The sequence below is a fragment of the Aulonocara stuartgranti genome, assembly GCF_965226115.1.
Source record: "Aulonocara stuartgranti genome assembly, chromosome: 16".
In the NCBI taxonomy this organism is placed as follows: Eukaryota; Metazoa; Chordata; class Actinopteri; order Cichliformes; family Cichlidae; genus Aulonocara; species Aulonocara stuartgranti.
This window is the reverse complement of record NC_138952.1, coordinates 14299775-14320479: the sequence shown is the minus strand read 5'-3', so window position 1 is coordinate 14320479 and position 20705 is coordinate 14299775. Positions and strand designations below refer to the sequence as shown.

The window sequence follows — 20705 nt, the reverse complement described above, 5'->3', positions numbered from 1 at the left end:
CCCTTTTAATGCCTCAACACAAAACACAAGATATTTTGGACAATTTCATGCTCCCAATGTTGTAGAAACAGTTTAGGGAACACCTGTTCGCAGTGCACAAAGTAAGGTTCATAAAGACATGGATAAGCGCGTTTGGTGTGGAAAAACTCGTGAGCTGTGGGCCAAACCTTCTCGTCCAACATCAGTGCCTGACCTCACAAAAATCTGCTTCTAGAAGAATGGTCGAAACTTCACATAAACACACTCCTAAACCTTCCCAGAAGAGTTGAAGTTGTTACAGGTGCCCAGGGTAGGCTGACAATAATAAACCATTAAGAATGGGATGTCACTCAAGTTCATATGCATGTGAAGGTAGACGAGTGAATACCTTTGGTATATAGTGTATATGGATAAGTGGGACAAAACCTTTTCCATTTTGAACCATTGTCAGCATACTCATGGCCCTAATTAAATTGGCATTCCCACCTCAGAAAAAGGGTTTTTTCTCCAAGAGTTTCTCACATGTTTCACCCTTTTTTCCAAATATGGTCACTTCTGGCTCCAAAGTGCTAAAGTCAAGGATTCAACATGGTGATCCACAAACCAAAGGTTGGCATTATGGTGGCAACGTTCTCTTTTTTTTTTTATACAGTCTATGCTTTAAACACAAAACTGGTTTAGTTTGCTATGCACTGTATAATTTGCAAATGATGTCACAGCATTGTGCTTTGCTACATCTTGTCAGAAGATCGATCAGTATTTTCATACACAAAAATATAATGCAAGTCATGCGCTCTTAATCAACCATAAGGCTTTTAATGATTTTTCATAATAAACTGTCAGTTTGTTGGGCACTGCATTTCTGTCTTCTGTAAAGTCTATAAGGGTTTCTTTATTTTTCAGTGCATACTGTAGCCATAATTACTACATAAGTACCACCTTAAGACTCACAAGAACTGCAGTCATTTTTAAAATCTCAAACAGAACACAGAAAGCCTTTGCCTGAAGTATGCGGAATATTTTTTGTAATTTCTAAAGTGAAGTACTTTTAGACAGCATGTGTAAACCACAGTTGATCCATTAAGTGCAGAGTTACAAAGTATGGCAGGACTCCAAGTGGGAGTGAAGGAACAATGGACGGCTGAACTGGTTTGGTCTGGCTGGACTGAGAGCATGCATTCTTTTAATTTCTCTGGAGTCCACCGCAAACACTCCTCTTCCATCTTTTTTTCTCTTTACATCATATCCAGCTGCACAGAGAGGAAAAAAAAAAAACATGCAACCTCTAAGAGTTTATATCTGAGAGCTCAACACATCACACACGCCCCATGTAGATACACAGGAAATGGTTTTAACACCATTCGAGTCACAACAGTTACATAAACACGTATTTAAATAAAAATAAAGAAATGTCAGAAATAAAAACTGCACGCTTACCAAGTCATCAACATCTCCAGTATCTTCAACTGGTGCAGGAGCTGCCTCCTCTTTCTTCTCCTCAGCAACCAGAAACTGAGAAGAAAAAAAACCCAGTTTCAGTCAAAGAAAGAGACTAAAGATCATCTCAAATTCATACGTGTACCAAATTCAAATTAAAGTCACCTGATTAGCTTCGGCTTTGGAGACCGAGCTTCCTTCCACCTCATCCTTGCTGATCAGCGTTAAACCATCTGTTGATCAAACTCAATGTTAGATACAAACTGCCTGAATTTGAGGCAAAACTTTTTTTTCTCCCCGCAAAAAAATAAAATGAAAAAATCACCATTTTCATCAGAATATTTTAGGTTTGCAATGTTTCTTTAAACAATTTTCATAGTTTTTATGAATTAACAGTTTAGGAATTGCAATTATTTAAATATACAGGCCCTCGATTCTAAAACTAACTCAAAAAAAATCAAAACTACCTGGTTTACTAACATAATTTTAAATATAAGGATTGTTTTCAATACTGAAAATCCTTTAAAGCCAATAGATTGAAGTCTAGAAGCTTTGGACATCACTAAATGCTATATTTCCTCCCTTGAGATGATCTGCTACACCTTCACCTCAACAACCTTCAGTTGCTGCTTTTTTGTTGGTCTGTCTGGTTTCAGTTTTGTATTTAATAACGAAAATCTGCTTTAATGAGTGACTGACATGGTGACTGATGTGACCATTGTAGACTTATCCCATTTCTTTCCCTTGGGAAACTTGGGTTGCTTTTGCAGTTTGCTTTTTTTGCAATTTGCTCTTCAATCAGTTTTCAGCATTTGACAGGATCTGAGCAGAGATAATGAACTGATCACTCTGTTTCTATCAGCAATTGCATCCTCAATCAACAAGTGACCACCGGCATAAGACTGCCTCCACTATGTTTGACAGATGATGTGGTATGACCTGTCCCTCGTTGTGGTACAAATTAATCTTGTTTTCATCTGTCCAAAGAACTCTGCAGGCACTGTTAGGTGCTTCCTGACAAAGTCTAATTTGGCCATCCTCTTCTTGAGCATAAGAAGACAAAACCAAGTTGTAAACCCTCCGTTTTTCCATTCATGAAGGCATCTCTTGATTGGACCTACTTCCTTCTGAGTGTTCTTGACTTGGTTAGATATTGCGAAGTTGGGAGAAACACCACAGCTCTAATTAAAATGGCGTATCATACCTTGAACGAGCAGTTCCCAGAACACCTCTAGTCCTCTGTTTGGGATGCTTCCTTTCAGGGACTGAAGGTAGCTATTGTAGTGTTCAGCATTTCCCAGCTGAGTACGAAAGATAAAACATTTAAATTCCGTTTAACAGTCTTGAAAAAACTCTAATCTACATACAGACACATAAGCAAATAATTGTGTGTTCAAGAAAAGAAACAGAGTCATAATCTTATTAAGGCTCATAATCCTAAAAACGCCAAACCAACAGCAAACACCGCATCATCATTCGCTCCTCCAAAGGAAGAGCAATGTGAATGTTTATTTACCTTAACGGATTGCTCTCTGAAAGCCTGGATACAGGTGATGCTTTTCATGTAGTACTGTGTGTTCTTGTTGCTTAGCAACTGCTCTATCCTGTGAGTCAGCTGCTGGCAGACTGGAAGGACATAAGGGTCACCGCAACCAAACAAAGAGATAAACATAATTACAGGGGCTGTACATGAGTGATTACGGTTTATAGTACAGGCAGGAAAAAAATAAATAAATCAATAAATAAATTCTGGAGCTCACCTTCTCCGAACGGAAGAATTTTCTGTTTGATCAAAGCGCGGAAGTCTCGAGCTGGGTCAACACTTCCCACCTGGTTAGGGAATGAAATGGAAGTTTTAAAACGTGTCAGTTAAAAAAATTGATGATTATCCAGAACAGATAATAGTTATCTCCATCAAGGACACTGCGTGATGTCCTGCTGCTTGTTTGTTGACGAGAATATCTGAATAACTTCTGTCATATCCATCCATGTGGATCCAGGTGTTTTCAGGATACTTCACCACTCCACGAGAGGGCAAAATTGAACATTTTGTGCATTTTATATGTTCAGAAATACTTAAGTTTAACTGTTAAGCCACTATCTTGATGCTGTTATCATGTGATCAAGAAGATCCAAAGACTTAATTCATCCATGCTGTAGAAGAAATTTTCAGCCTCTCTTATAATAGAGATCAACTGGATCCTGGATAAAAGAGGCCCTGTAGCCTTTACACAATCTGCTGGAACAATGTGTTGGAAATATATTCATGTGACAACTTTATCTTAAACTAATTTTCCTCCCTATAATGGTTCAGTGAGCTTTATCATCAAAATGCCCATCCACCAACAGAAAATACTGCCACATCTCAAAAGACAGCATGTTTTTTGGAAGGATGGAAGAAGAGCCATTTAAGTACCTGATAGGACAGACAAACAGGAAGGACCGAGCTTGCATAAAAGCAAGCATGAAAGGGGCGAAGTGCACCAGCGGGAGGGACATATGGTGGACAAAGTGGAGCAGGTGTGACTTAATTTCTGTTATTTGTCTCCTCTTTTCGTTCCTTTGTATGTAGATTGAAAAAATATTCATAGGGGAGGAGGCTAGCTGCAGCACAACCACAGCGGGCCCATCTCCTAGGATTATTAAGTCGTCCAGCCCTCCCCCTGATTCTCACCGAGGTAACAGAGCCTTCAGCAATGTCGGCCAAGTTATACTCCTCTGCTTCATCTTCTTTTACTTTCTTTGCCTCGGACTCCTCTGACCTTCAAATGAAAAATGGCAGCTTGTTAATATCTTGAAAGTCAATCCTGCTTTTTTTGTTGTTGTTTTAACATTTTTATAACCAGTAAATGTAAATGAATCTTGCAACAGACTACTGTGAAATGAAACAGCATAAATCATATAATCCTTTCCAATATGCATTATTGTCCATGACGCACCACGTCACAGAAGCTAAACTTACTCTTTGCCAAAAATCTGAGCACTAGTTTTAAGCTTCTTTTTCTTCTCCACTTCAGTGAGAGGAAATTTCCTCTTCAGCACGTCAAGTGGATCCTGGCAGCGTTCTGTAATAACCTCAGGACGATCAAGAGCAGCTTTCAGCCATGGCTCTATCGGAGGAAGAGGGGTACCGGGGCTTACTGCTCGATGGTGCAGACACTAAAATGATGGTAGGAGAGGTGAGCCAAACAGAGACTGAGCAGGAAGCAATTCTGGCTAAATAATAGTCAATTACTAGCTTGTTGAGCTGTAGTCAGACAGATGAAAGCTTTTTCGTCTAAGCTGAAATAACACTCCACATCTTCTTCAAAAAAAGTTGCAATCTGCCTCTACTCAGAAGTAAAAGGAGACCACACTAAATCTCTTTATTGCAATCTGGACTGCAGTACCTGGAAGTGCCTCTGGAAGGCAGGGTTGGGAATGCGATGGGGCTTGAACAAGTCTCTTTGTTCTCCGTTCTCATCTTCTTCTACCAACATCATGGAGTCAATCAAAGAGTCCACAGCAGACAGCTGAGCATCTACAGCAATCACACGACAATGACGGCTCATTCAAGGTTACATCTTAATCTCATTTACACTATACAGTGCAAGTCGAATGAAGTCGATATCATAGAACTGTGGGGCCACAGTTATTAGACCAGCAATTCTGAATCTGTGCCAATATAAACCATGACTTTTTTCAGATGTTTGTGTACAGTGATTTATGCTTATGCACTAAAACGTTGGCTTGAACTGAAAGAACACTTTATCTCTTCTGCAGAAACATTAAGCCTGCACACTGAGGCTGTTTTTCAGTGATATTAGAGACATCTTGCTTTCAAAATAGACAAAAGTTCATCATTTCTGTTTTTACCGATACATAATATTTAAAGCAGAGTAATTTGCAAAACTTCAAATGTACTTGCAGAGTAAGACGATCTTGGCAAAACTCACAGCCAAAAAAGTATAATTAAACAGCAGATTCACTCGACCTTTAAATATAATTTTTTTTTTGGAGGGGGGGGGGACACATGGTTGTTCAGTAGGGAAACTTAAGACTAGCGAATATTTTTGACAGTGAAGGCCTTCTCACAAGCAACTTTGTCGACCCCATCAAAATCAGTTTAACCAAAAGGCATTTCCAGTTGAAACTGGCCGACATATCCTCAGCATAACCATGTATAATATCCACAAAACTTAAAAAGAGGTTATACATACACAATACGGTAATATTATGTTGAAGCTCACTCCGCGAGGCTCCTGACTATGGTAGCTGTAATGCTCCGACAATCCATCAACCAGTGCGGCTTCGTAGCTTAGCAAAGTCGTACTAAAACATTTGACAGATTTTCGAGCGCCGTGTACCACATAAAATCGTTTCGAGGTCAGTAAACACAACCAGAATTCATACATAAGGCACACGGGATTATAAGGGGCACTGTCGATTTTCAGAAAAATCAAAGGATTGATTTTAAGTGTGCCGTATTTTCCAAAAAACACGGTGATAACGACGGCCCGCTAGCATGCTCTACCAAAAATAGTGCTTTGTTCTGTATCTGACAGACGAAAGCTAAACCAGTTCCACACCACTGAAGTTGCAGCATTTTTACAAACCAATTCTGGTTCATCTGTTTCATTCAACGATCCACTTTCGCTCTTCTCATTCTCCGTCGCCGGCACGCTTTTTCCTCCATGTGCGTATGAAAACAAAGGCACTGCGCATGCGCGTTTTACCCATATTCTATTGCGATATTTCATTTTCTTATCATTGCCCAACATTATACCGGTATTACCGTGAACGGTATGATATGGCCCAGCCCTATCCCCTAAAATAGAGAAACGGTACCTGATGGAGTAAACTTTTTGTTTTCAAGAGAAGGAAACGTGAACTGCCTGAGGTCTTCCATGAACGGCAGCTGGATGTACATCAGGCACTACAAAGGGTGAGAGAAGCATCGTTAGCCCTGTGCTAATAGCCACAAATGTAGTGAATATATACATAAAGGAAAGCGGCTCTTCACCTCAGAGTCCTGCTTGATACAGGGGAACGCTGCGCCCACCTGAGGGTTGCTGATGCGGTTAAAAGCGTAACGTACAATAGCCACCATCTGGAGTTCATTCAGCGCGCGGATAAGAGCCGACAGAGCCACTCCTGCGTGCTGCTCACGCAGCACAAAGTTGACAATACATGTCAGTATCAACATGTATTCAACAGCCGTGTAGCATTTATCTCCATTCTTACCTCATCATCCCTCGCAGCAAAGATTTTGATGATTTGAGAACCCATAAACTGATTACGACGTATCTGAAAGAACAGAAACAAAAACAGCCTCAGCCTTAGACAATAAAGCTACTTTCAGTTTTACTCACTCGGGGTTGCCAAAGCACTGCATGTTTGCATTTTTCCCTGGATGCCCCTCCTGTTGCAACCCCAAATTGATCTGTGTCTTCACAGAAAAGTAAACTACCGTGCTCTGTTTGGTGAATCCCAGCACAGCGAAGCACTTCCCATCGTGCTTGTACTTCATCTGTTCTTGATCGACCTTGGAGAAGGGAACAATGTCACTTCCATAACGAAAACCTGGGAGCAGAAAAAAGTGAACTTAAATGATCACCTGAGCTCAGAGTCCGTCTGTCAGTAAGCACAACCAGAATTCATACATAATGCACACCAGATTATAAGGTGCACTGTCAATTTTTGAGAAATTTAAAGGATTTTAAGTGCGCCTTATAGTGCGGAAAGTACGGTAGTGGGAAAACGCAAAACTAAACTCTGTTTGAAATGGTCCTCCATACCTTGGATGATGTCGTCCTTTTGCACCTCTGTCTCATTGTCATCGTCCAGGCAGTAAACCGTTTCTCTCTTCACATCATCTTTCTGGTGAGATTGAGCATCAACTGTAATCCACATTTTCTTCAGCTTCTCATCGGTCACCTGGAGGACGCGACAAGCAACATTTCTAGGTCACAAAACACCTCACATGGAGAACATTTACATGACCGTTACTGGTGAGATAGAAATCAGAAGTTACTCATTACCAGAAAATTACATGAATACACTGCATCTTCTCAAAGCAGTGTAATAAGCATAACACAGCAAAAGGGAATTAACAAAATAAGTTTTAAGCAGTGATTTAAAAACAGTCAGTGATTCTTCAAACCCCGTACAACCTTCTCCAACCTGTACATAAATATTACATCATCTGTTTTTTAATAGTTATTCAACTGTATTCTAAGCACCAGGTATCTGTTAGAATTTTTTGAGTTTACTTAACTAAAATTAAATGAGGCTAACATATCATTTGTGTGATTGTTGTTTTGTTTTTGTTTTTTTTTGGGGGGGGGGGGGGGGGGTTTCGGGCATGTTATGTTTAACTGTCAAAGGCTTGTTAGAAACTATGAAACACATCATGCAGACTTCTGGATGTTAGAAGAAAACTAATAGGCTACTGCTCATGAATGACAGTAAAGGCAGGAAGGTGTCCTTTAAAACTAAACATGTATAACATTTATATAAGAGCTGGACGATAGAACGATAACGATATGTATCGCGATATAACTTTTACTCGATAGAGAAATTAAACTATCGCGATAGACCTCGCCGCTCTTGTCCTCTTATTAAAAAAAAAAAAAAAAAAAAAAGGTCAGCCAATCCAAATTCAGTAGCGCAGAGCCGAACCAATCACAGCCGCAGCGTCACGTCGCGTGACTTGTTACGTACAGCACAAGTGCCAAGCCGCACGTGTGTTTGTTTGGGAAGCAGCCAGCGGGTAATGGAGGAAATGAGTGTGCCGACTAGAAAAATCAACCGAGCGTGACCGAAGAGAAAACAGATGATGGTTCCAACGCCGGAGAGATTGTCAAACGGAAGAGCCATAGAAGTTCCGTAGTGTGAAGGTATTTCGGCTATTTCAAGTCTGACAAAAAACAGAGTAGCGTGCACTGTAAATTGTGCCGAAAGCAAGTCTGGAAATACAATAAACTGGTGCATGCGTCACACTGTGCGCCACGTTATTGTTTCGGTGAAATGAATTTCTACAATACTGTTAATTCTACTCTCTGCAGTGTTTAAATGCTTACATATACACACAGTTACTGTCCCTCCACACATACGACTCGGTTCTGCTTCTATGCCCCAGCTTTGTTTACTTTTCCCCACCGAGGCTTCTAGTCTTCTGATTGGCCAGTATTTCTGCACGGTTAGGAATCTAGCGCCACCTGCTGCTTTGGCATGTTCATAGCAGCGTTTTCCTTCATTTCTGCCTTTATGTGTGGACGGGATTATTTTTTAAAACGAAAACGGAAAATCTCCGTTTTCAAAAATACCCGTGTACGTGTGGACGTAGCCTCAGTCTCTGACTGGAAGCGCTAATTCGTCATTCGGCTTTTGTCAGACTAAAGTAACTGTTAAAACTGTTTGAAAAGCTAAGCTATACAACAAGGAGAGATTGAGAATTTCCTTTTAGTTCTCAGTTTATTTGATATTGACAAAAGTTAGTTTTGTCTGTTCTTCTGTAAAACAAACTAAGATTTATTTTTAGAATTAATATTTTGTTTCTAAGTGGAATTGACAATTTAGTCTGTTTCATTTGTTCTATTTTGAAACTTAAACGCTTTAGCGGCTGCCTTTTGTGTAGTTTGCAATATTTGCCTTTATTTATCTGAAAAAGTCTCATGTTCCTTAAGTACATCTACCCTGTTGAACTTATTATGGGAAATAAATATTTAAATAAAAACAAGCTGCTGATTATTTCACATTTTACTTGTGAGCAACGGCACATTTAAATCTTACAAATATAGTTATTTGGCTTATATCGTGATAGATATCGTTATCGCCTGAAATGAAAAAAACATATCGTGATATGAAAAAATCTCATATCGCCCAGCTCTAATTTATATCATAGTTTATAATATAGCACGTGTATTTCAGCAATAGCCGATTTATTTTAGTGTAGTGGTGGACAGTCACACAGCTTATGTGGGCGTTATCTGTGATACTCCTTAACTATAACTTATCCACGCTAACTTCAGTTAACCATTCAGACAGTTCTTTTGAAATGAAAAACATAAACACTCATGTCACCGGTAGGTTTTCGCTGTGCCAGCTGTTTAAATTACTGCTGCTTATGCAGTAACCATGGTAACCACGGAATCTGAGCGGCTGGATCGACGGAGGTCAGACAAAAATTTTACATGTATGATCTTAAAACAGGACACAGCCACTATACATGCTGGCCTCATATCAAATGTGAACGTAGACTGAGTCTATGTTTGACGTTTGTTTTATATCTAATCTTCCTCTCAAACATTTAAACAGCAGCGAGTCTGCAGCTGAGGGAATATAAACTCAAACTGTCGGAACAAGTTTGATCATTTCTTGCGTGTATTAATTTGGTGATTTATTAAATGTACAAATGTTATTCTAATCTGCAGCTGAGTCTCTTACGCTGATGAAAATGCAGATACCACAGATCGCCTGTTCGACCAATCACATTCATTCCACTTTGATCTGCGACAAACTGACACGCTCATCTCTGTTACAGTGTTGCATTAAACTGCTATATTTTTGTGTTCTTTATACTGTAGATTTTCACGTCTCTGGAATAGTTGGCAATAATCATATTGTAAAATCATATTGATATGACCCGTGAATTATTCCTAGATGACCGTTAGATTAGTTTGATGCTTAAACTCTGGTTAACTCAGAGAGCTGAAGATATTGTGGATATGCTGACCTTGCTCCGTGGTGTACAGGGCAGTTACTACATGACGGAAACACCAACATTATTTCTTTTAATAAAGTTTATGCGTTTATACACAGGTCACGCTGATTATTACACAAAAACCCAAAGATCAGATGTTAATCGGATTTATTTGCTCTCTCTCCTCCTTAAACATGTTTTTAATGTTAGTTATAATTCAGAACTGGCGACTGAAACAGGTATGACACATACGAACATCAAGAAATAAAAAACAGATAAATATAACCTCCGTAAATGAAGTCAGTGTACAGCGGGGATTATGGCAGCTGCGCTTTGTCGGCAATAATAACAGCTCGATTGCTTGCAAGGCGAGCGGGTCCCACGCTCTGCCTTGAGACTGGGCTGGGCAGACATTTCCGAAAGCCAAAGCAATGCTTTTGACTCAATCAGCGTTAACTCCGCCCCCACGGTTTGATGGGTGAGGTTGACAGATAAATTATTTAATGGTGAGAACTGAAGGAGTCAATAGTGCCTAAATGAATTAATTAAATACACCATTAAATAATTATTTAAATGTGGCAATGATTAATTAAAATATGAAATAATTTAATTAATTAAATGTGTCAAAAATATTTATTTAATTAATTCTTTCCCATTTTAATTAATTACTTACAATTTTAATTAATTATTGCCACATTTAATTAATTATTTAATGGTTTATTTAATTAATTCATTATGGCAGTCCTGGCATTCCATAGCTCCAATGTCCTGATGGTAAAAGCATGGCTAACACCAGAGTGCTCAAAAAGACCCCACATTAGGATCTACAACTAAAAGCTGGCTTACATCAACCTATCTGATGTGTAACTTGGAGATAGCCCTAGACATGCTTTAAAAAAAAAAAGTTTAAAATACACAGTCAACTTACTGCTTTGTAGCCAACGATTCGGATGGAGAGAGAGCTGCCTATGGTCAGCTGACAGGGCCAGGCCACGGGTCGCCTCTCCACCCGCTTGAACATGCACAGCTCCTCGATCGCATTCCTACAAGATTAAAACACATGGAAGGAGATAAACTTGATCATAAATTAAAAACACTGTTTGCCTGAGTTCAAGTCCAGTGAAATAGATCACAGATTCTATCCTGGTTCTCAAAGATAAACAACACTCTGAAAATCTAAGGAAGGAATGTTCCTTTTCCCAACATTAGAAACAGAGCAGACATTGGTGACTCAATACTGAAAGTATTTCGCGATGCTTGGTACCAAAAATGATTCAATTAAGGGCGCCATCTCTAGAATGTATTTTTTTTTTTAAAGACTTCCACTACATGATACATTGCAGGAAAATGGGAATGAGAGGGCAATTTTTTAAGTATTGGGCAAGAACTGGCTGAATGTTTGTAAATGATCACATACGGCAAGAACAGAAATGTTTAATTTGATATTTCTCGCACTGAAACTGAAAGCGCATTTCGCAGGTGGAGATACTAAATGTTGAAGGTAATGTTGTTTTTCCACTTTATTTTTAGAAAAATGTTAATTTTTGGGGGGAGTTTTCCAGAAATCTTGATAACTGCTTTTAAAAAAAGCATTCACAAGACTTTGGTTACTTCCTGCACCCCCTTCACAGAGATCCTCTTGATTGATACAGTATGATAACATTTTCTCTCCATCTTATAGATGCAATTTTTTCTACTTTCCCCTCCCTTACAGTCTGATTGGCAAGCTCCTCATTACTCTGTGTGCACACTCACCTGGCAAAAACAAGTAATCTAAGACACCAAAAATCAAGTTCATCCTAATTTACAAAGAACATTAATCCATTCCAGAGAACAAAAGTGTAACAGGAAGTCCACTAACCTGAAGGTGTGAATTTCATCCAGGCCGTCCTCCACATCCAGGCTCAGCATCATCTCTTTCACCAATTCCTTGTTTTTCTTCTGCTCCCTGGACAGACCTTTGCCTGTCCCCGGGTGACCGGGATCTCTTCTCTCTGAATCCCCTTGACCCTCCTTATCCTCTTCCACAGGGAAAGGCAAACTGGACATCCAAAGATTACAGTTACATCAAGAAAAAAACTAAAAGATTGATAAAAGTAACCAAATATCATGAAATCTGCTTCAATCAGCTTTACAATTCAGTTTGATAAGCCTCTCCTGCACTCTGCATTTTTACCAGTTATCATCAAAATATTGATTATCACATAGAAATATTAATATTTTCATCATCTTAAGTATCATATAAAGTAATAAAACATTGTGAATGTTTATGTTTGAACCTTACAAGAACTGCACGGTGATGCCAGACTGAGTGAGGTTCTTGATGATAACCTCCAGGCTTTCTTCGTTGGTCTGGGTGTTGAGGTCAGTCAGCAGGGCAATGTTGAGACAATCATACTTTTTCCCCCTTAGAAAGGTACCATTAAGTACTGAATACAGGTTTTATTTTTCAGTGAAGTGCATGAATTATTTATGAAATACAAGAGAGTTTCTTACTTTGTTTCAGTATGAAGAAGATCCATGCAAACTACAAGGGCATCCAGCCCTGTTACAGAGCAGTTAAGGAGGCTCAGAGAAAATGTAAGCACTTTATCAATTTGCACAAAAATCTTATCCCACAGACTTCAATAAAGGGTCAGTCTTCATCTCACTAGTGCCATATATATTAGTGTTCATAAAAAACACTAAAAGAAAAATAAAGACAGGATCCAAGTTCTAATCAAAGTTATCCATGTTCCCATGGAATAAAAAAAAGGAGGAGGACTGGATAACTGTAAAATCATGTATAGTACTGTGCAATACTCCTTCATTTCTTTATATTTTCATTCCAAGCAGCCAGACTTTATTGTATTTTTTTAAGAGTGGGCTTGGGTTATAGTTCTCCAGGATTTCTGAAGGTCTGTCACAGATTTTATTTGGACATGTTAAGAAGAATCTTATTTGGGGGGGATTGTTTGTATGGCTACTTAACACTGACCTGTGAAACATTCAAACATGGATAAAGGCCCACATTCTAAGAAGCGCTTTGATAGTCCTTCAAGAAGCCTGGAGAACAATTCCTGAAAGAAATTACAAGAAAGCTGCCTATAAGAGTTAAAGCTGTGATAAAGTCATATTTGGTGGTCATACCAAATATTGACTTTCAAGCTTCAAATTTTCTATAAATCTCGGCACTTATTTTAAATCAAATCAAATCAAATCACTTTTATTGTCACATCACATGTGGAGGTACACTGGTACAGTACATGCGAGTGAAATTCTTGTGTGCAAGCTTCAATACCATAAGAACAAGCAAAATATAAGAATGGCTAAATCTGAGAGTTTTTTTTAAAGGCAAATATAATGAAATGATGGGCAATTCAAGACTTTTAGTACAGTGCTCTGCCTGCAGAGTTAGGTTTCTACATGGTATTAATGAAACGTGTTCGGGAGAAAGGATACAGTCACCCTGCTGACTCTCTGGTTGGACCTGATTTTCAATCTCTATCAGTAGTTCACAATCAGGGATCATAAGGTGTCGATGTACTCTGATGTTCTGGTACTGGCCATCCTGGCTCAGAGGGTTGTCTGTGGAGTCTGTGCCAAACAGGACCAAAGCCAGCTCAATCTTCGTCTCTGAAAAAACCTGACAGAGGAAGGGGAAAGCATGTTGGGAGGGTGCTAAAATCAGCCTCATTAGGGTGCTTTGTTTTATAAATGTGCAGTTGTACCTGGCGCTGGACAAACTTCTGGATGACTTTTTTGGCAAGTTCAAAGGAAGACTCTTCCCCGGGTGCAGAGTTGGACATGGTAAGCCCCACATCCATGCACAGCACCACAGCTGTCTGCAGAGGACATACTTATTTAATTTACGACACTTAGAGGTGCCAAAAACACAAAATTACTTCTCAAATGCTGCGTTAAGGTCGTGCTTTCTCATGCAGATAAGATAAAACGAGTATGCGAGCCTTGTATGCACTGAATGAGGAGCGTGACCGTTTCAGGCTGGACATGTCTCAACACGCCGCTGACGCTAAACGTCTCAAAAGTTCAAAGAAACATAAAAACAAAATGTTCCTAACGAATAAAAGCTGCACATTTAATATCGTGAATAGTATCTAACAAGCATGTATAAGTCCGTGACTTATCTCTTTAACAATTGAAGATAAAACAACTTACTTTTGAGCCTGCCATTTTTTCTTCTTTTCCCTCCACCAAAGCAAAGACTGTGTCACTTTGTTATGGATCCGGAAAGAAACAATGAACTAGGAACCGAAACTAAGTTTCTATTTACGATGAGACTTCTTCCGTAGACCTTATGAATTTATTATTGATTGTTGTTCACCTTAAATTACAATGTTATGTCAAGACCACTTTTGTGGTAGTAAGACTGAAGAGGCGGTCCGATAAAAGCTAAAATGAAATGTAGGTCAAACGCCCTCCGGCTAACCGCGCGCCTACAATATGCAAACATTTCCGAGCTGTGGTCAAGATTTCAGAAATACTTAATTCATACAAATAATAATTCTAACTAATCACTGAAAATACAAAATAATATAACAACATAAGTATTAAAATAAAATAATAATAATTTAAAAAAATACAAAATCTGCGCAAATTTTAACCTTGTCATCCCTAAATTGATTGTTTTGTGTTTTATTTACTAACGTTACTTAGATTTTTCATTTGCAATTATAATAGTTTTTGTGAAATAATAAGCCTGACTTCCCTACATCAAGATATTGAAATCAAACCCTCCTTTTAATGTTCCCTCAAACCAGCCCTGTATGCTCAGAAAGGTTATTAAATACATAATTTTATTATCTTCGATCATCCAGGAGCTATGTTCAGCCATGACTCACAGGTTTGTGCCTTTAGACTTAAATCACTAAACATGGAGATGTGTCTTTTTAATATATGCATTAACACAGAGCTTGTGTATTTTAACACCCCAACTAGAACCTAAATAAACTTAGGCCATAAATGTAACAAATCAGACATTTAAAAAGTGGCCACAGCAGAACAAATTAGCAAATGTTAATCTGACTGTATTTCTCATGAACTTATTGTATTTGGAATGGTTGCTGCATAAGGATTTTAGATTTTGTTCAGTGAGTATTGCAGGATAACACTGGGGTGCCAATAATCTCAATTTAAAGCACCCCTCGCCCCCAGAGAGCCATCTGCATTGCTGTGCACCATGCAGGGTTTACATGCTGACTCTTGTCTTTGTCTGCTGATTAGAGTGACTCGCTGGTTTTAACGATACAGTAAATATTAGTCTGTAGTTGAGATGTAATAACACAACACTTTATTTCACTTGTGTAAATGTTTGCATCAATATAGATTCACAACATGTAAAACTGCATCACTTAACCCAGCCAGTCATATCCATAAACATTTCAACAAACATTTAGACCATCTGGATGTTTTAATCCAGTCTTGCTTGAATTTCAATCAGTTTTTTTTGATAGCTGTTTACAGTACATATATCTCAAAGTGCTGAAGTATAAAAACACCTAGCTAGAACATCTTCTAGGCTTAAATATAGAAAGCAAATTGAAGTAATATGTAAAATATGTGAGCATGGAAATGTAACAGGAATTCTTCAACTTCAGCTTTTTTGTGTGTGTGCGATTTAAAACTGTGAAGACAACACAAACACTTGTTTTAATGCTGTTCAACGTATGAAAACATGAACAAAAAAAGAACAATCTGTCAGCTTGTTCTCACTATGGCTTTGTAACTGCTTAATTAACCCTCAATAAGAAAAGAGGTATTGGTCTCCTTTCCTTTCAATCTCCATGCATTGTTTAGATACCTTGACTATGTACAGAGTCCAGAAACCAACAAAAACTCACAGGCCAGAATTTTTCTTACCCCAGAGTGTGATGTAAGGATCATATCATGACTTTTAATTTTTAAAAATCCCTTGCAAATAAATAATCAGCAGTGGATTAAGCTAAAGAGACTCCTTGGAGGTCTTCAGTGCTATGAGATAATTATTGTTCAGTTATACATAAAAAAATAAAACTTTTAGTTGTCTTTTACTGGAATTGTTGTCACCAACAAAAACATCACTTAGCCAACATTTTCCTTCATCCAAATGTGTATTAACCTACAACAAAAAAATCCCAAAGAAATATACGGAAAATGGCTCATCTAAAGTCCAGGCTTTTAAAGAAAATAAATGCATGTCTTTTAAACACTAAACAACATACACTATTAAAGGACGAAGTACCAGACCACCTACACCTACAGTAGCCGCTCAGCCATGAAAACCAATGCCACAAAGCTCCAGACACACAGTTTTTGTGCTTCTGTATTGAAGCCAGGGGAGGTTTGGACCTCTGCAATATGCGCCTCAGCACTTGGTGACCCATATGTGACCTTATGTGACCTGGCTGTGGCAGTGGTTCCTAAAAGCTTTCATTTTGCAGTGATACTTACGGTTGATTGTGGAATATCTAGGAGGGCTGAAATTTCACAAATTGTCCTCTTGCAATGATGGCTTCCTATTATATCACCACACCTCAAATTCAGCAAGCTCTTTACAACAACTCATTCACAATTATTTGTGAAGGCAGATTGCATTGCTAGGTGCTGGAATTCAAAGACTCAAGTGGTATGACCCAATACCTTTGCCCATACGGTGTATATGTTGCTCAAAACAAAAGATTCATGCATTCTGTAGTGACTGATGGCTGTGGGGTTGCATGCTATAGGCAGAGGAGGAAAAGTCCAATTTTATGACAATGAATCTGTTTTTTATGGTCACGCTGCCCCTTAAAAGGACAGATTTTCACACTGGTGCTCTTTGGTGTATATTTCCACTAAAATCAGCAACTCACACAAAGTAAACCCACACCACTGCCAGGGGACGGTCACCCCCTTTGCCCATTTTTTATGCCAGCCTCACTCTAAATCCACCTTCAAAGTGATTATGATTACTTCACAAAGACAACAGTGTTGCCTTTGAAGGTATTTTTGATGGCATTGAACAGCACAGTGATCATATATACTTAATGCAGATATTTACAGATGAAGTGAAAGTTGATGTAAACTCTCAGGAGTGTGTGCATATCAGTGTCCACGCCTTAGCTGTGAAAACCAAGGTCCATATGTTTGAAAAGGTCTTTGAGTGGGAGTGCTGTTCCATAATTATTGGTGGCTATTTAGTGATCTGTGAAAGCTGTAATGAACCTGTAATCAAAAAGAAAAGTCCCATAATAATTACTCCAGTGCTTCAACTCCAATAATGCTAGGTGATAGCAGTTCAGCACCAAAGGAGAGTTCAGGCAGTGCTTACTGTGTGATTATTAACAAAAGAGACATTTTGAAATAGTTTTAGAAAAGAAATTCTAATCAAAAGATAATTTTCTTACTCCTGTGGCTTTCAGGAAAGTCTCAAACCCTTCATTAGCAAAAACATAGATAGTAGTGGTGCTCATTTTGACACTCAAATTATTCAAATAATTCCCAACTTTGACCACATTAGCAATATGCTCCTTGAGCCCAGTGCCCACTACTTCACACTGATGACGTTTGGGCAAGTTCACTGGGTGCCTTGCTCTGTAGAGTGCCAGAAACAGTGTCAGAGTCAAGCAACTCCACTATGCTGTATGGCGAACAGTCTTCAAGCCCCAATTTCCCACAGGCCCAGCCACAGAAGCCTTTCTCCAGGTCGCGCACCGCCTGCCACCACTCACTGAAGGCCCAGGACACCTGCACCACAGCAGAGTACAGAGCCAGTGACAGCGCCAAAGGCATGATGAGCATGGGGTAGAAGATGATAAGAAAGGGGCATATTGTTATCTTGTGCCAGAACGTCCGCTCCTCATTGTACACCAGGAAGACATTGTACCAGGTGAGGGTGCCGTAGTAGAAGGAAGTGATGAACGAGAGGATGAAAACCACAGGTGCGCACGAGATGCTCCACAGGACCACATGGGGTCCCTGACACGCACCTAAGCTACAGGTGCGCTTGGAGCCTTCGCTCGCTTCGCATGCTGCATCAAGACGCTCCCTCGACTTGGCGAGTTCCCTGATTTCCTTCTCTGTCAAAGTGACGTGTATGTCCACCACCTGACCCTTCTTCTTTCCACGCGTAATAGTGCCAGTCAGGGTCACGTAGCGGCTGTCTGGAGGAAGACTCCAGCCTGTTCATACAGGATATGACATGGAAGTTAAGCAAGCGACACACAGGGAAGCCCAAACGTAACTGTAAAAAAGCCTGTGCAGTGTGTAAAAACATAATAACAGAACACAATCATTTGCAAATCTCATTAACCCACATTTTGAATCTGGACCAATAAACTGAAAATTCAAATTCTTTTTGGAAAACATGGGCACTGAATGCTCCGGACTACAGAGGAGAGAGATCATCTGTCTAAAAATCAGCGTGCAGTTCAAAAGCATCTCTGATGGGGTTCTATTAATGCTTGTGGAATTGGCAGTTGGCACATCTGGAAAGGCTCCAGCAATGCTGAAAGATAGACACAGGTTTTACAGCAACATTTTAGCAAAGGCATCACATATCTCAGTGATACAACACTAAAGAGTTGCATCCATTACAGCATGGCTTCATAGTAGAAGCCTGCAAGGATTGTTGTTGAAAGAAAAGAAGATGCTACAGTACACAGTGGTAAACATGGCCCTGTCCCAACTTTTTTCAGATGTGCTGCTGCCATCAAATTCAAAATCACTTTATTTTTTCTGGGTATGTTTTCTGTGTTGTATTGTGAATAAAATATGGGTTTATGAGATTTTCAAATCCCTGTATTTTGTTCTTATCTATACTTTATACAGCATCCCAGCTTTTTTGGAATAATGGTTGCTGTAACACTGAAGTCTATTTTGTGCACAAATCCTGTCCTACAGTACTAACATCTGACATGTTGGGTTCATGAGTTTAACAGTGTGAGACAGCTTTTTCACCTTCGCCTGTGGGTGTGCAGAGGAATTTAGTTCCCTCCTCAGTGCTCCTCTCTGCTCCTTCGTCTCCTCCTTGGTCCTCTCCTGGTGCCCTCTCCATTTCAGACCGATAAACAATGAAGGACTCAGGACGTGGATCTTTCTTCTTCTTCCTCTTCCTCCTCATGGAGGGTCCTACTTCCCCATCATCCGCATGGCTCCCTGACACGTCAGACCTTAAGGAGACCATCTGGGGGCTGCCTTCCCCCTCAGTCTGAGGCTCCTCTACCTGTGCCATGTTCTCTCATTCATCCAATCCAACTCTTACTCTGAGGCTACTGTTTGGATGTGTTATGTGTGGAAATGAATAATGAAATTCTAAGCAGCATACAAATCTCCAACCATTGCATTAAGCCTTTACTCTGATGACTAGCTGATTGCAAAGTCATAAAAACATACACACTAGCACACACAGACACACACACACAGAGCGTCATTAGGAAAAACATGTTTTTAAGCTCAGTGTGTAAGCCTGTGCCCACTGATCCTGGCCCAGATTCTGCACAGTAGCCTATTTTTGCTTTATGTGCTGATGTCAAATGTCATGTTATCATTGATTTCATGGCATCTCATGGTATGGCATGAACAGGAAACAAATAGGATATCACAAACAAAGCATGACACAATTGTTCAAAGGGGGGGGAGGGGGTCTCTTTGCATGACAGCGCAGCAATATAGGCTGAAGCTCAGGCTAATATAATCACGTCCAGACACATGATAGGGGGAAAAAATAAGGAATTTAAAGAAGGAAATGTACAGTTGGTCCAAAACAATGCATGTTTTTCAGAAGAGGGGATGAAAGCGACAATGAAGCCCTTCATACAGCTGATCCCCTCCCATTTAAATCCCACCCATGTCCGCTCTTTTGTCTGCAGCCGGTGAATGTGCTCTAACCACAACATTTCCACTGCGGCTTCATCTTACCTTCAATCTGCTGGACGAGCTCCGTGTAGATTAACTTTCACCGTGTGAGAATAAATTACTGAATCTGCCTGACACACAGGAGCAGAGCCCGCAAATTTCAGCGCTGTGTTTGTGTCCATACAGATGCGCTACGCAAAGCGATTTCCAGAATAGCACTAGTCCCGCCCCTCCAACCTCTGCCGCACACCAATCCCCACCATCCGTGATCCTCACGGCTGTCATGTGAACAAGGAAAAAATGATGATGTGGGAAAACCATCATAGTCTAATATAATTCCCGGGTATTATATTAGACTATGATGTTTTTCCCACATTTTTCCTACAGTCTAATGAATCCAGTCCTTTTTGGCCTTTTAAAATATCATTAAAGAAGTATTATGTTATTCTTGTTGCAATTTCCTCTGCTCAATTGGCCAGATCACTCTTTTTTTTTTTTAACGCAATTTTAATATCAGTAAGACTTTTGAGTGGTATAAGTGAAGGATATAAGTCACTTAAGTCGCTAAAAACTGATTGCAGCATTACTTTGGGACAGGAGTGCTATTTGTGGAAAATCCTAAACTTATTAAAATATGAGCAAATAAATGAGTATATAAGGTCAAAAATATTTTTAAAAAAAAGAAGCTCAAAATAGCTTTTTGTGGCTAGTAGACAATAGTAAACAACACACTGATTAAATATATGAAATGAGTAGGCTGTAATAGCGATGAATTCCTACTGTTTTTACAGAA

At 39.4% G+C, this 20705-nt stretch overlaps 2 protein-coding genes across 2 annotated transcripts; both read right to left on the bottom strand.

Moving 5' to 3' along the window:
• Positions 1–773: 773 nt before the first annotated feature.
• On the bottom strand, positions 774–14504 carry LOC309690804 (X-ray repair cross-complementing protein 5-like). The gene is made up of 21 exons (XM_082508166.1): positions 14258–14504; positions 13810–13923; positions 13541–13724; positions 12596–12644; positions 12384–12506; positions 11961–12140; positions 11028–11142; positions 7194–7332; positions 6866–6978; positions 6640–6702; positions 6419–6556; positions 6244–6331; positions 4806–4936; positions 4379–4575; positions 4091–4178; positions 3177–3246; positions 2933–3042; positions 2621–2717; positions 1582–1649; positions 1417–1491; positions 774–1229 (listed from the first exon to the last, which is right to left on the bottom strand). The coding sequence occupies exons 1-21, from the start codon at positions 14270–14272 to the stop codon at positions 1215–1217; spliced, it is 2172 nt and encodes a 723-aa protein (XP_082364292.1). The 5' UTR covers positions 14273–14504; the 3' UTR covers positions 774–1214.
• An 859-nt stretch (positions 14505–15363) lies between these two features.
• On the bottom strand, positions 15364–20147 carry tmem169b (transmembrane protein 169b). The gene is made up of 3 exons (XM_082507805.1): positions 19976–20147; positions 19016–19453; positions 15364–18237 (listed from the first exon to the last, which is right to left on the bottom strand). Exons 2-3 carry the CDS (start codon positions 19287–19289, stop codon positions 17609–17611), a joined length of 903 nt encoding a protein of 300 aa, XP_082363931.1. The 5' UTR covers positions 19290–19453; positions 19976–20147; the 3' UTR covers positions 15364–17608.
• Between the last annotated feature and the right edge of the window lie 558 nt (positions 20148–20705).

Coding starts and splice junctions, on each gene's coding strand:
- LOC309690804 (XM_082508166.1), bottom strand. Junction 11,143..11,960: donor GATGAAATTCACACCTTCAG/GTTAGTGGACTT, acceptor TTAATCTTGTAG/GAATGCGATCGAGGAGCTGT. Junction 4,576..4,805: donor CCTTCCAGAGGCACTTCCAG/GTACTGCAGTCC, acceptor CCATCATTTTAG/TGTCTGCACCATCGAGCAGT.
- tmem169b (XM_082507805.1), bottom strand. CDS start 19,289: ATGGCACAGGTAGAGGAGCCTCAGACTGAGGGGGAAGGCAGCCCCCAG. Junction 18,238..19,015: donor CTGCACACCCACAGGCGAAG/GTGAAAAAGCTG, acceptor CTGTATGAACAG/GCTGGAGTCTTCCTCCAGAC.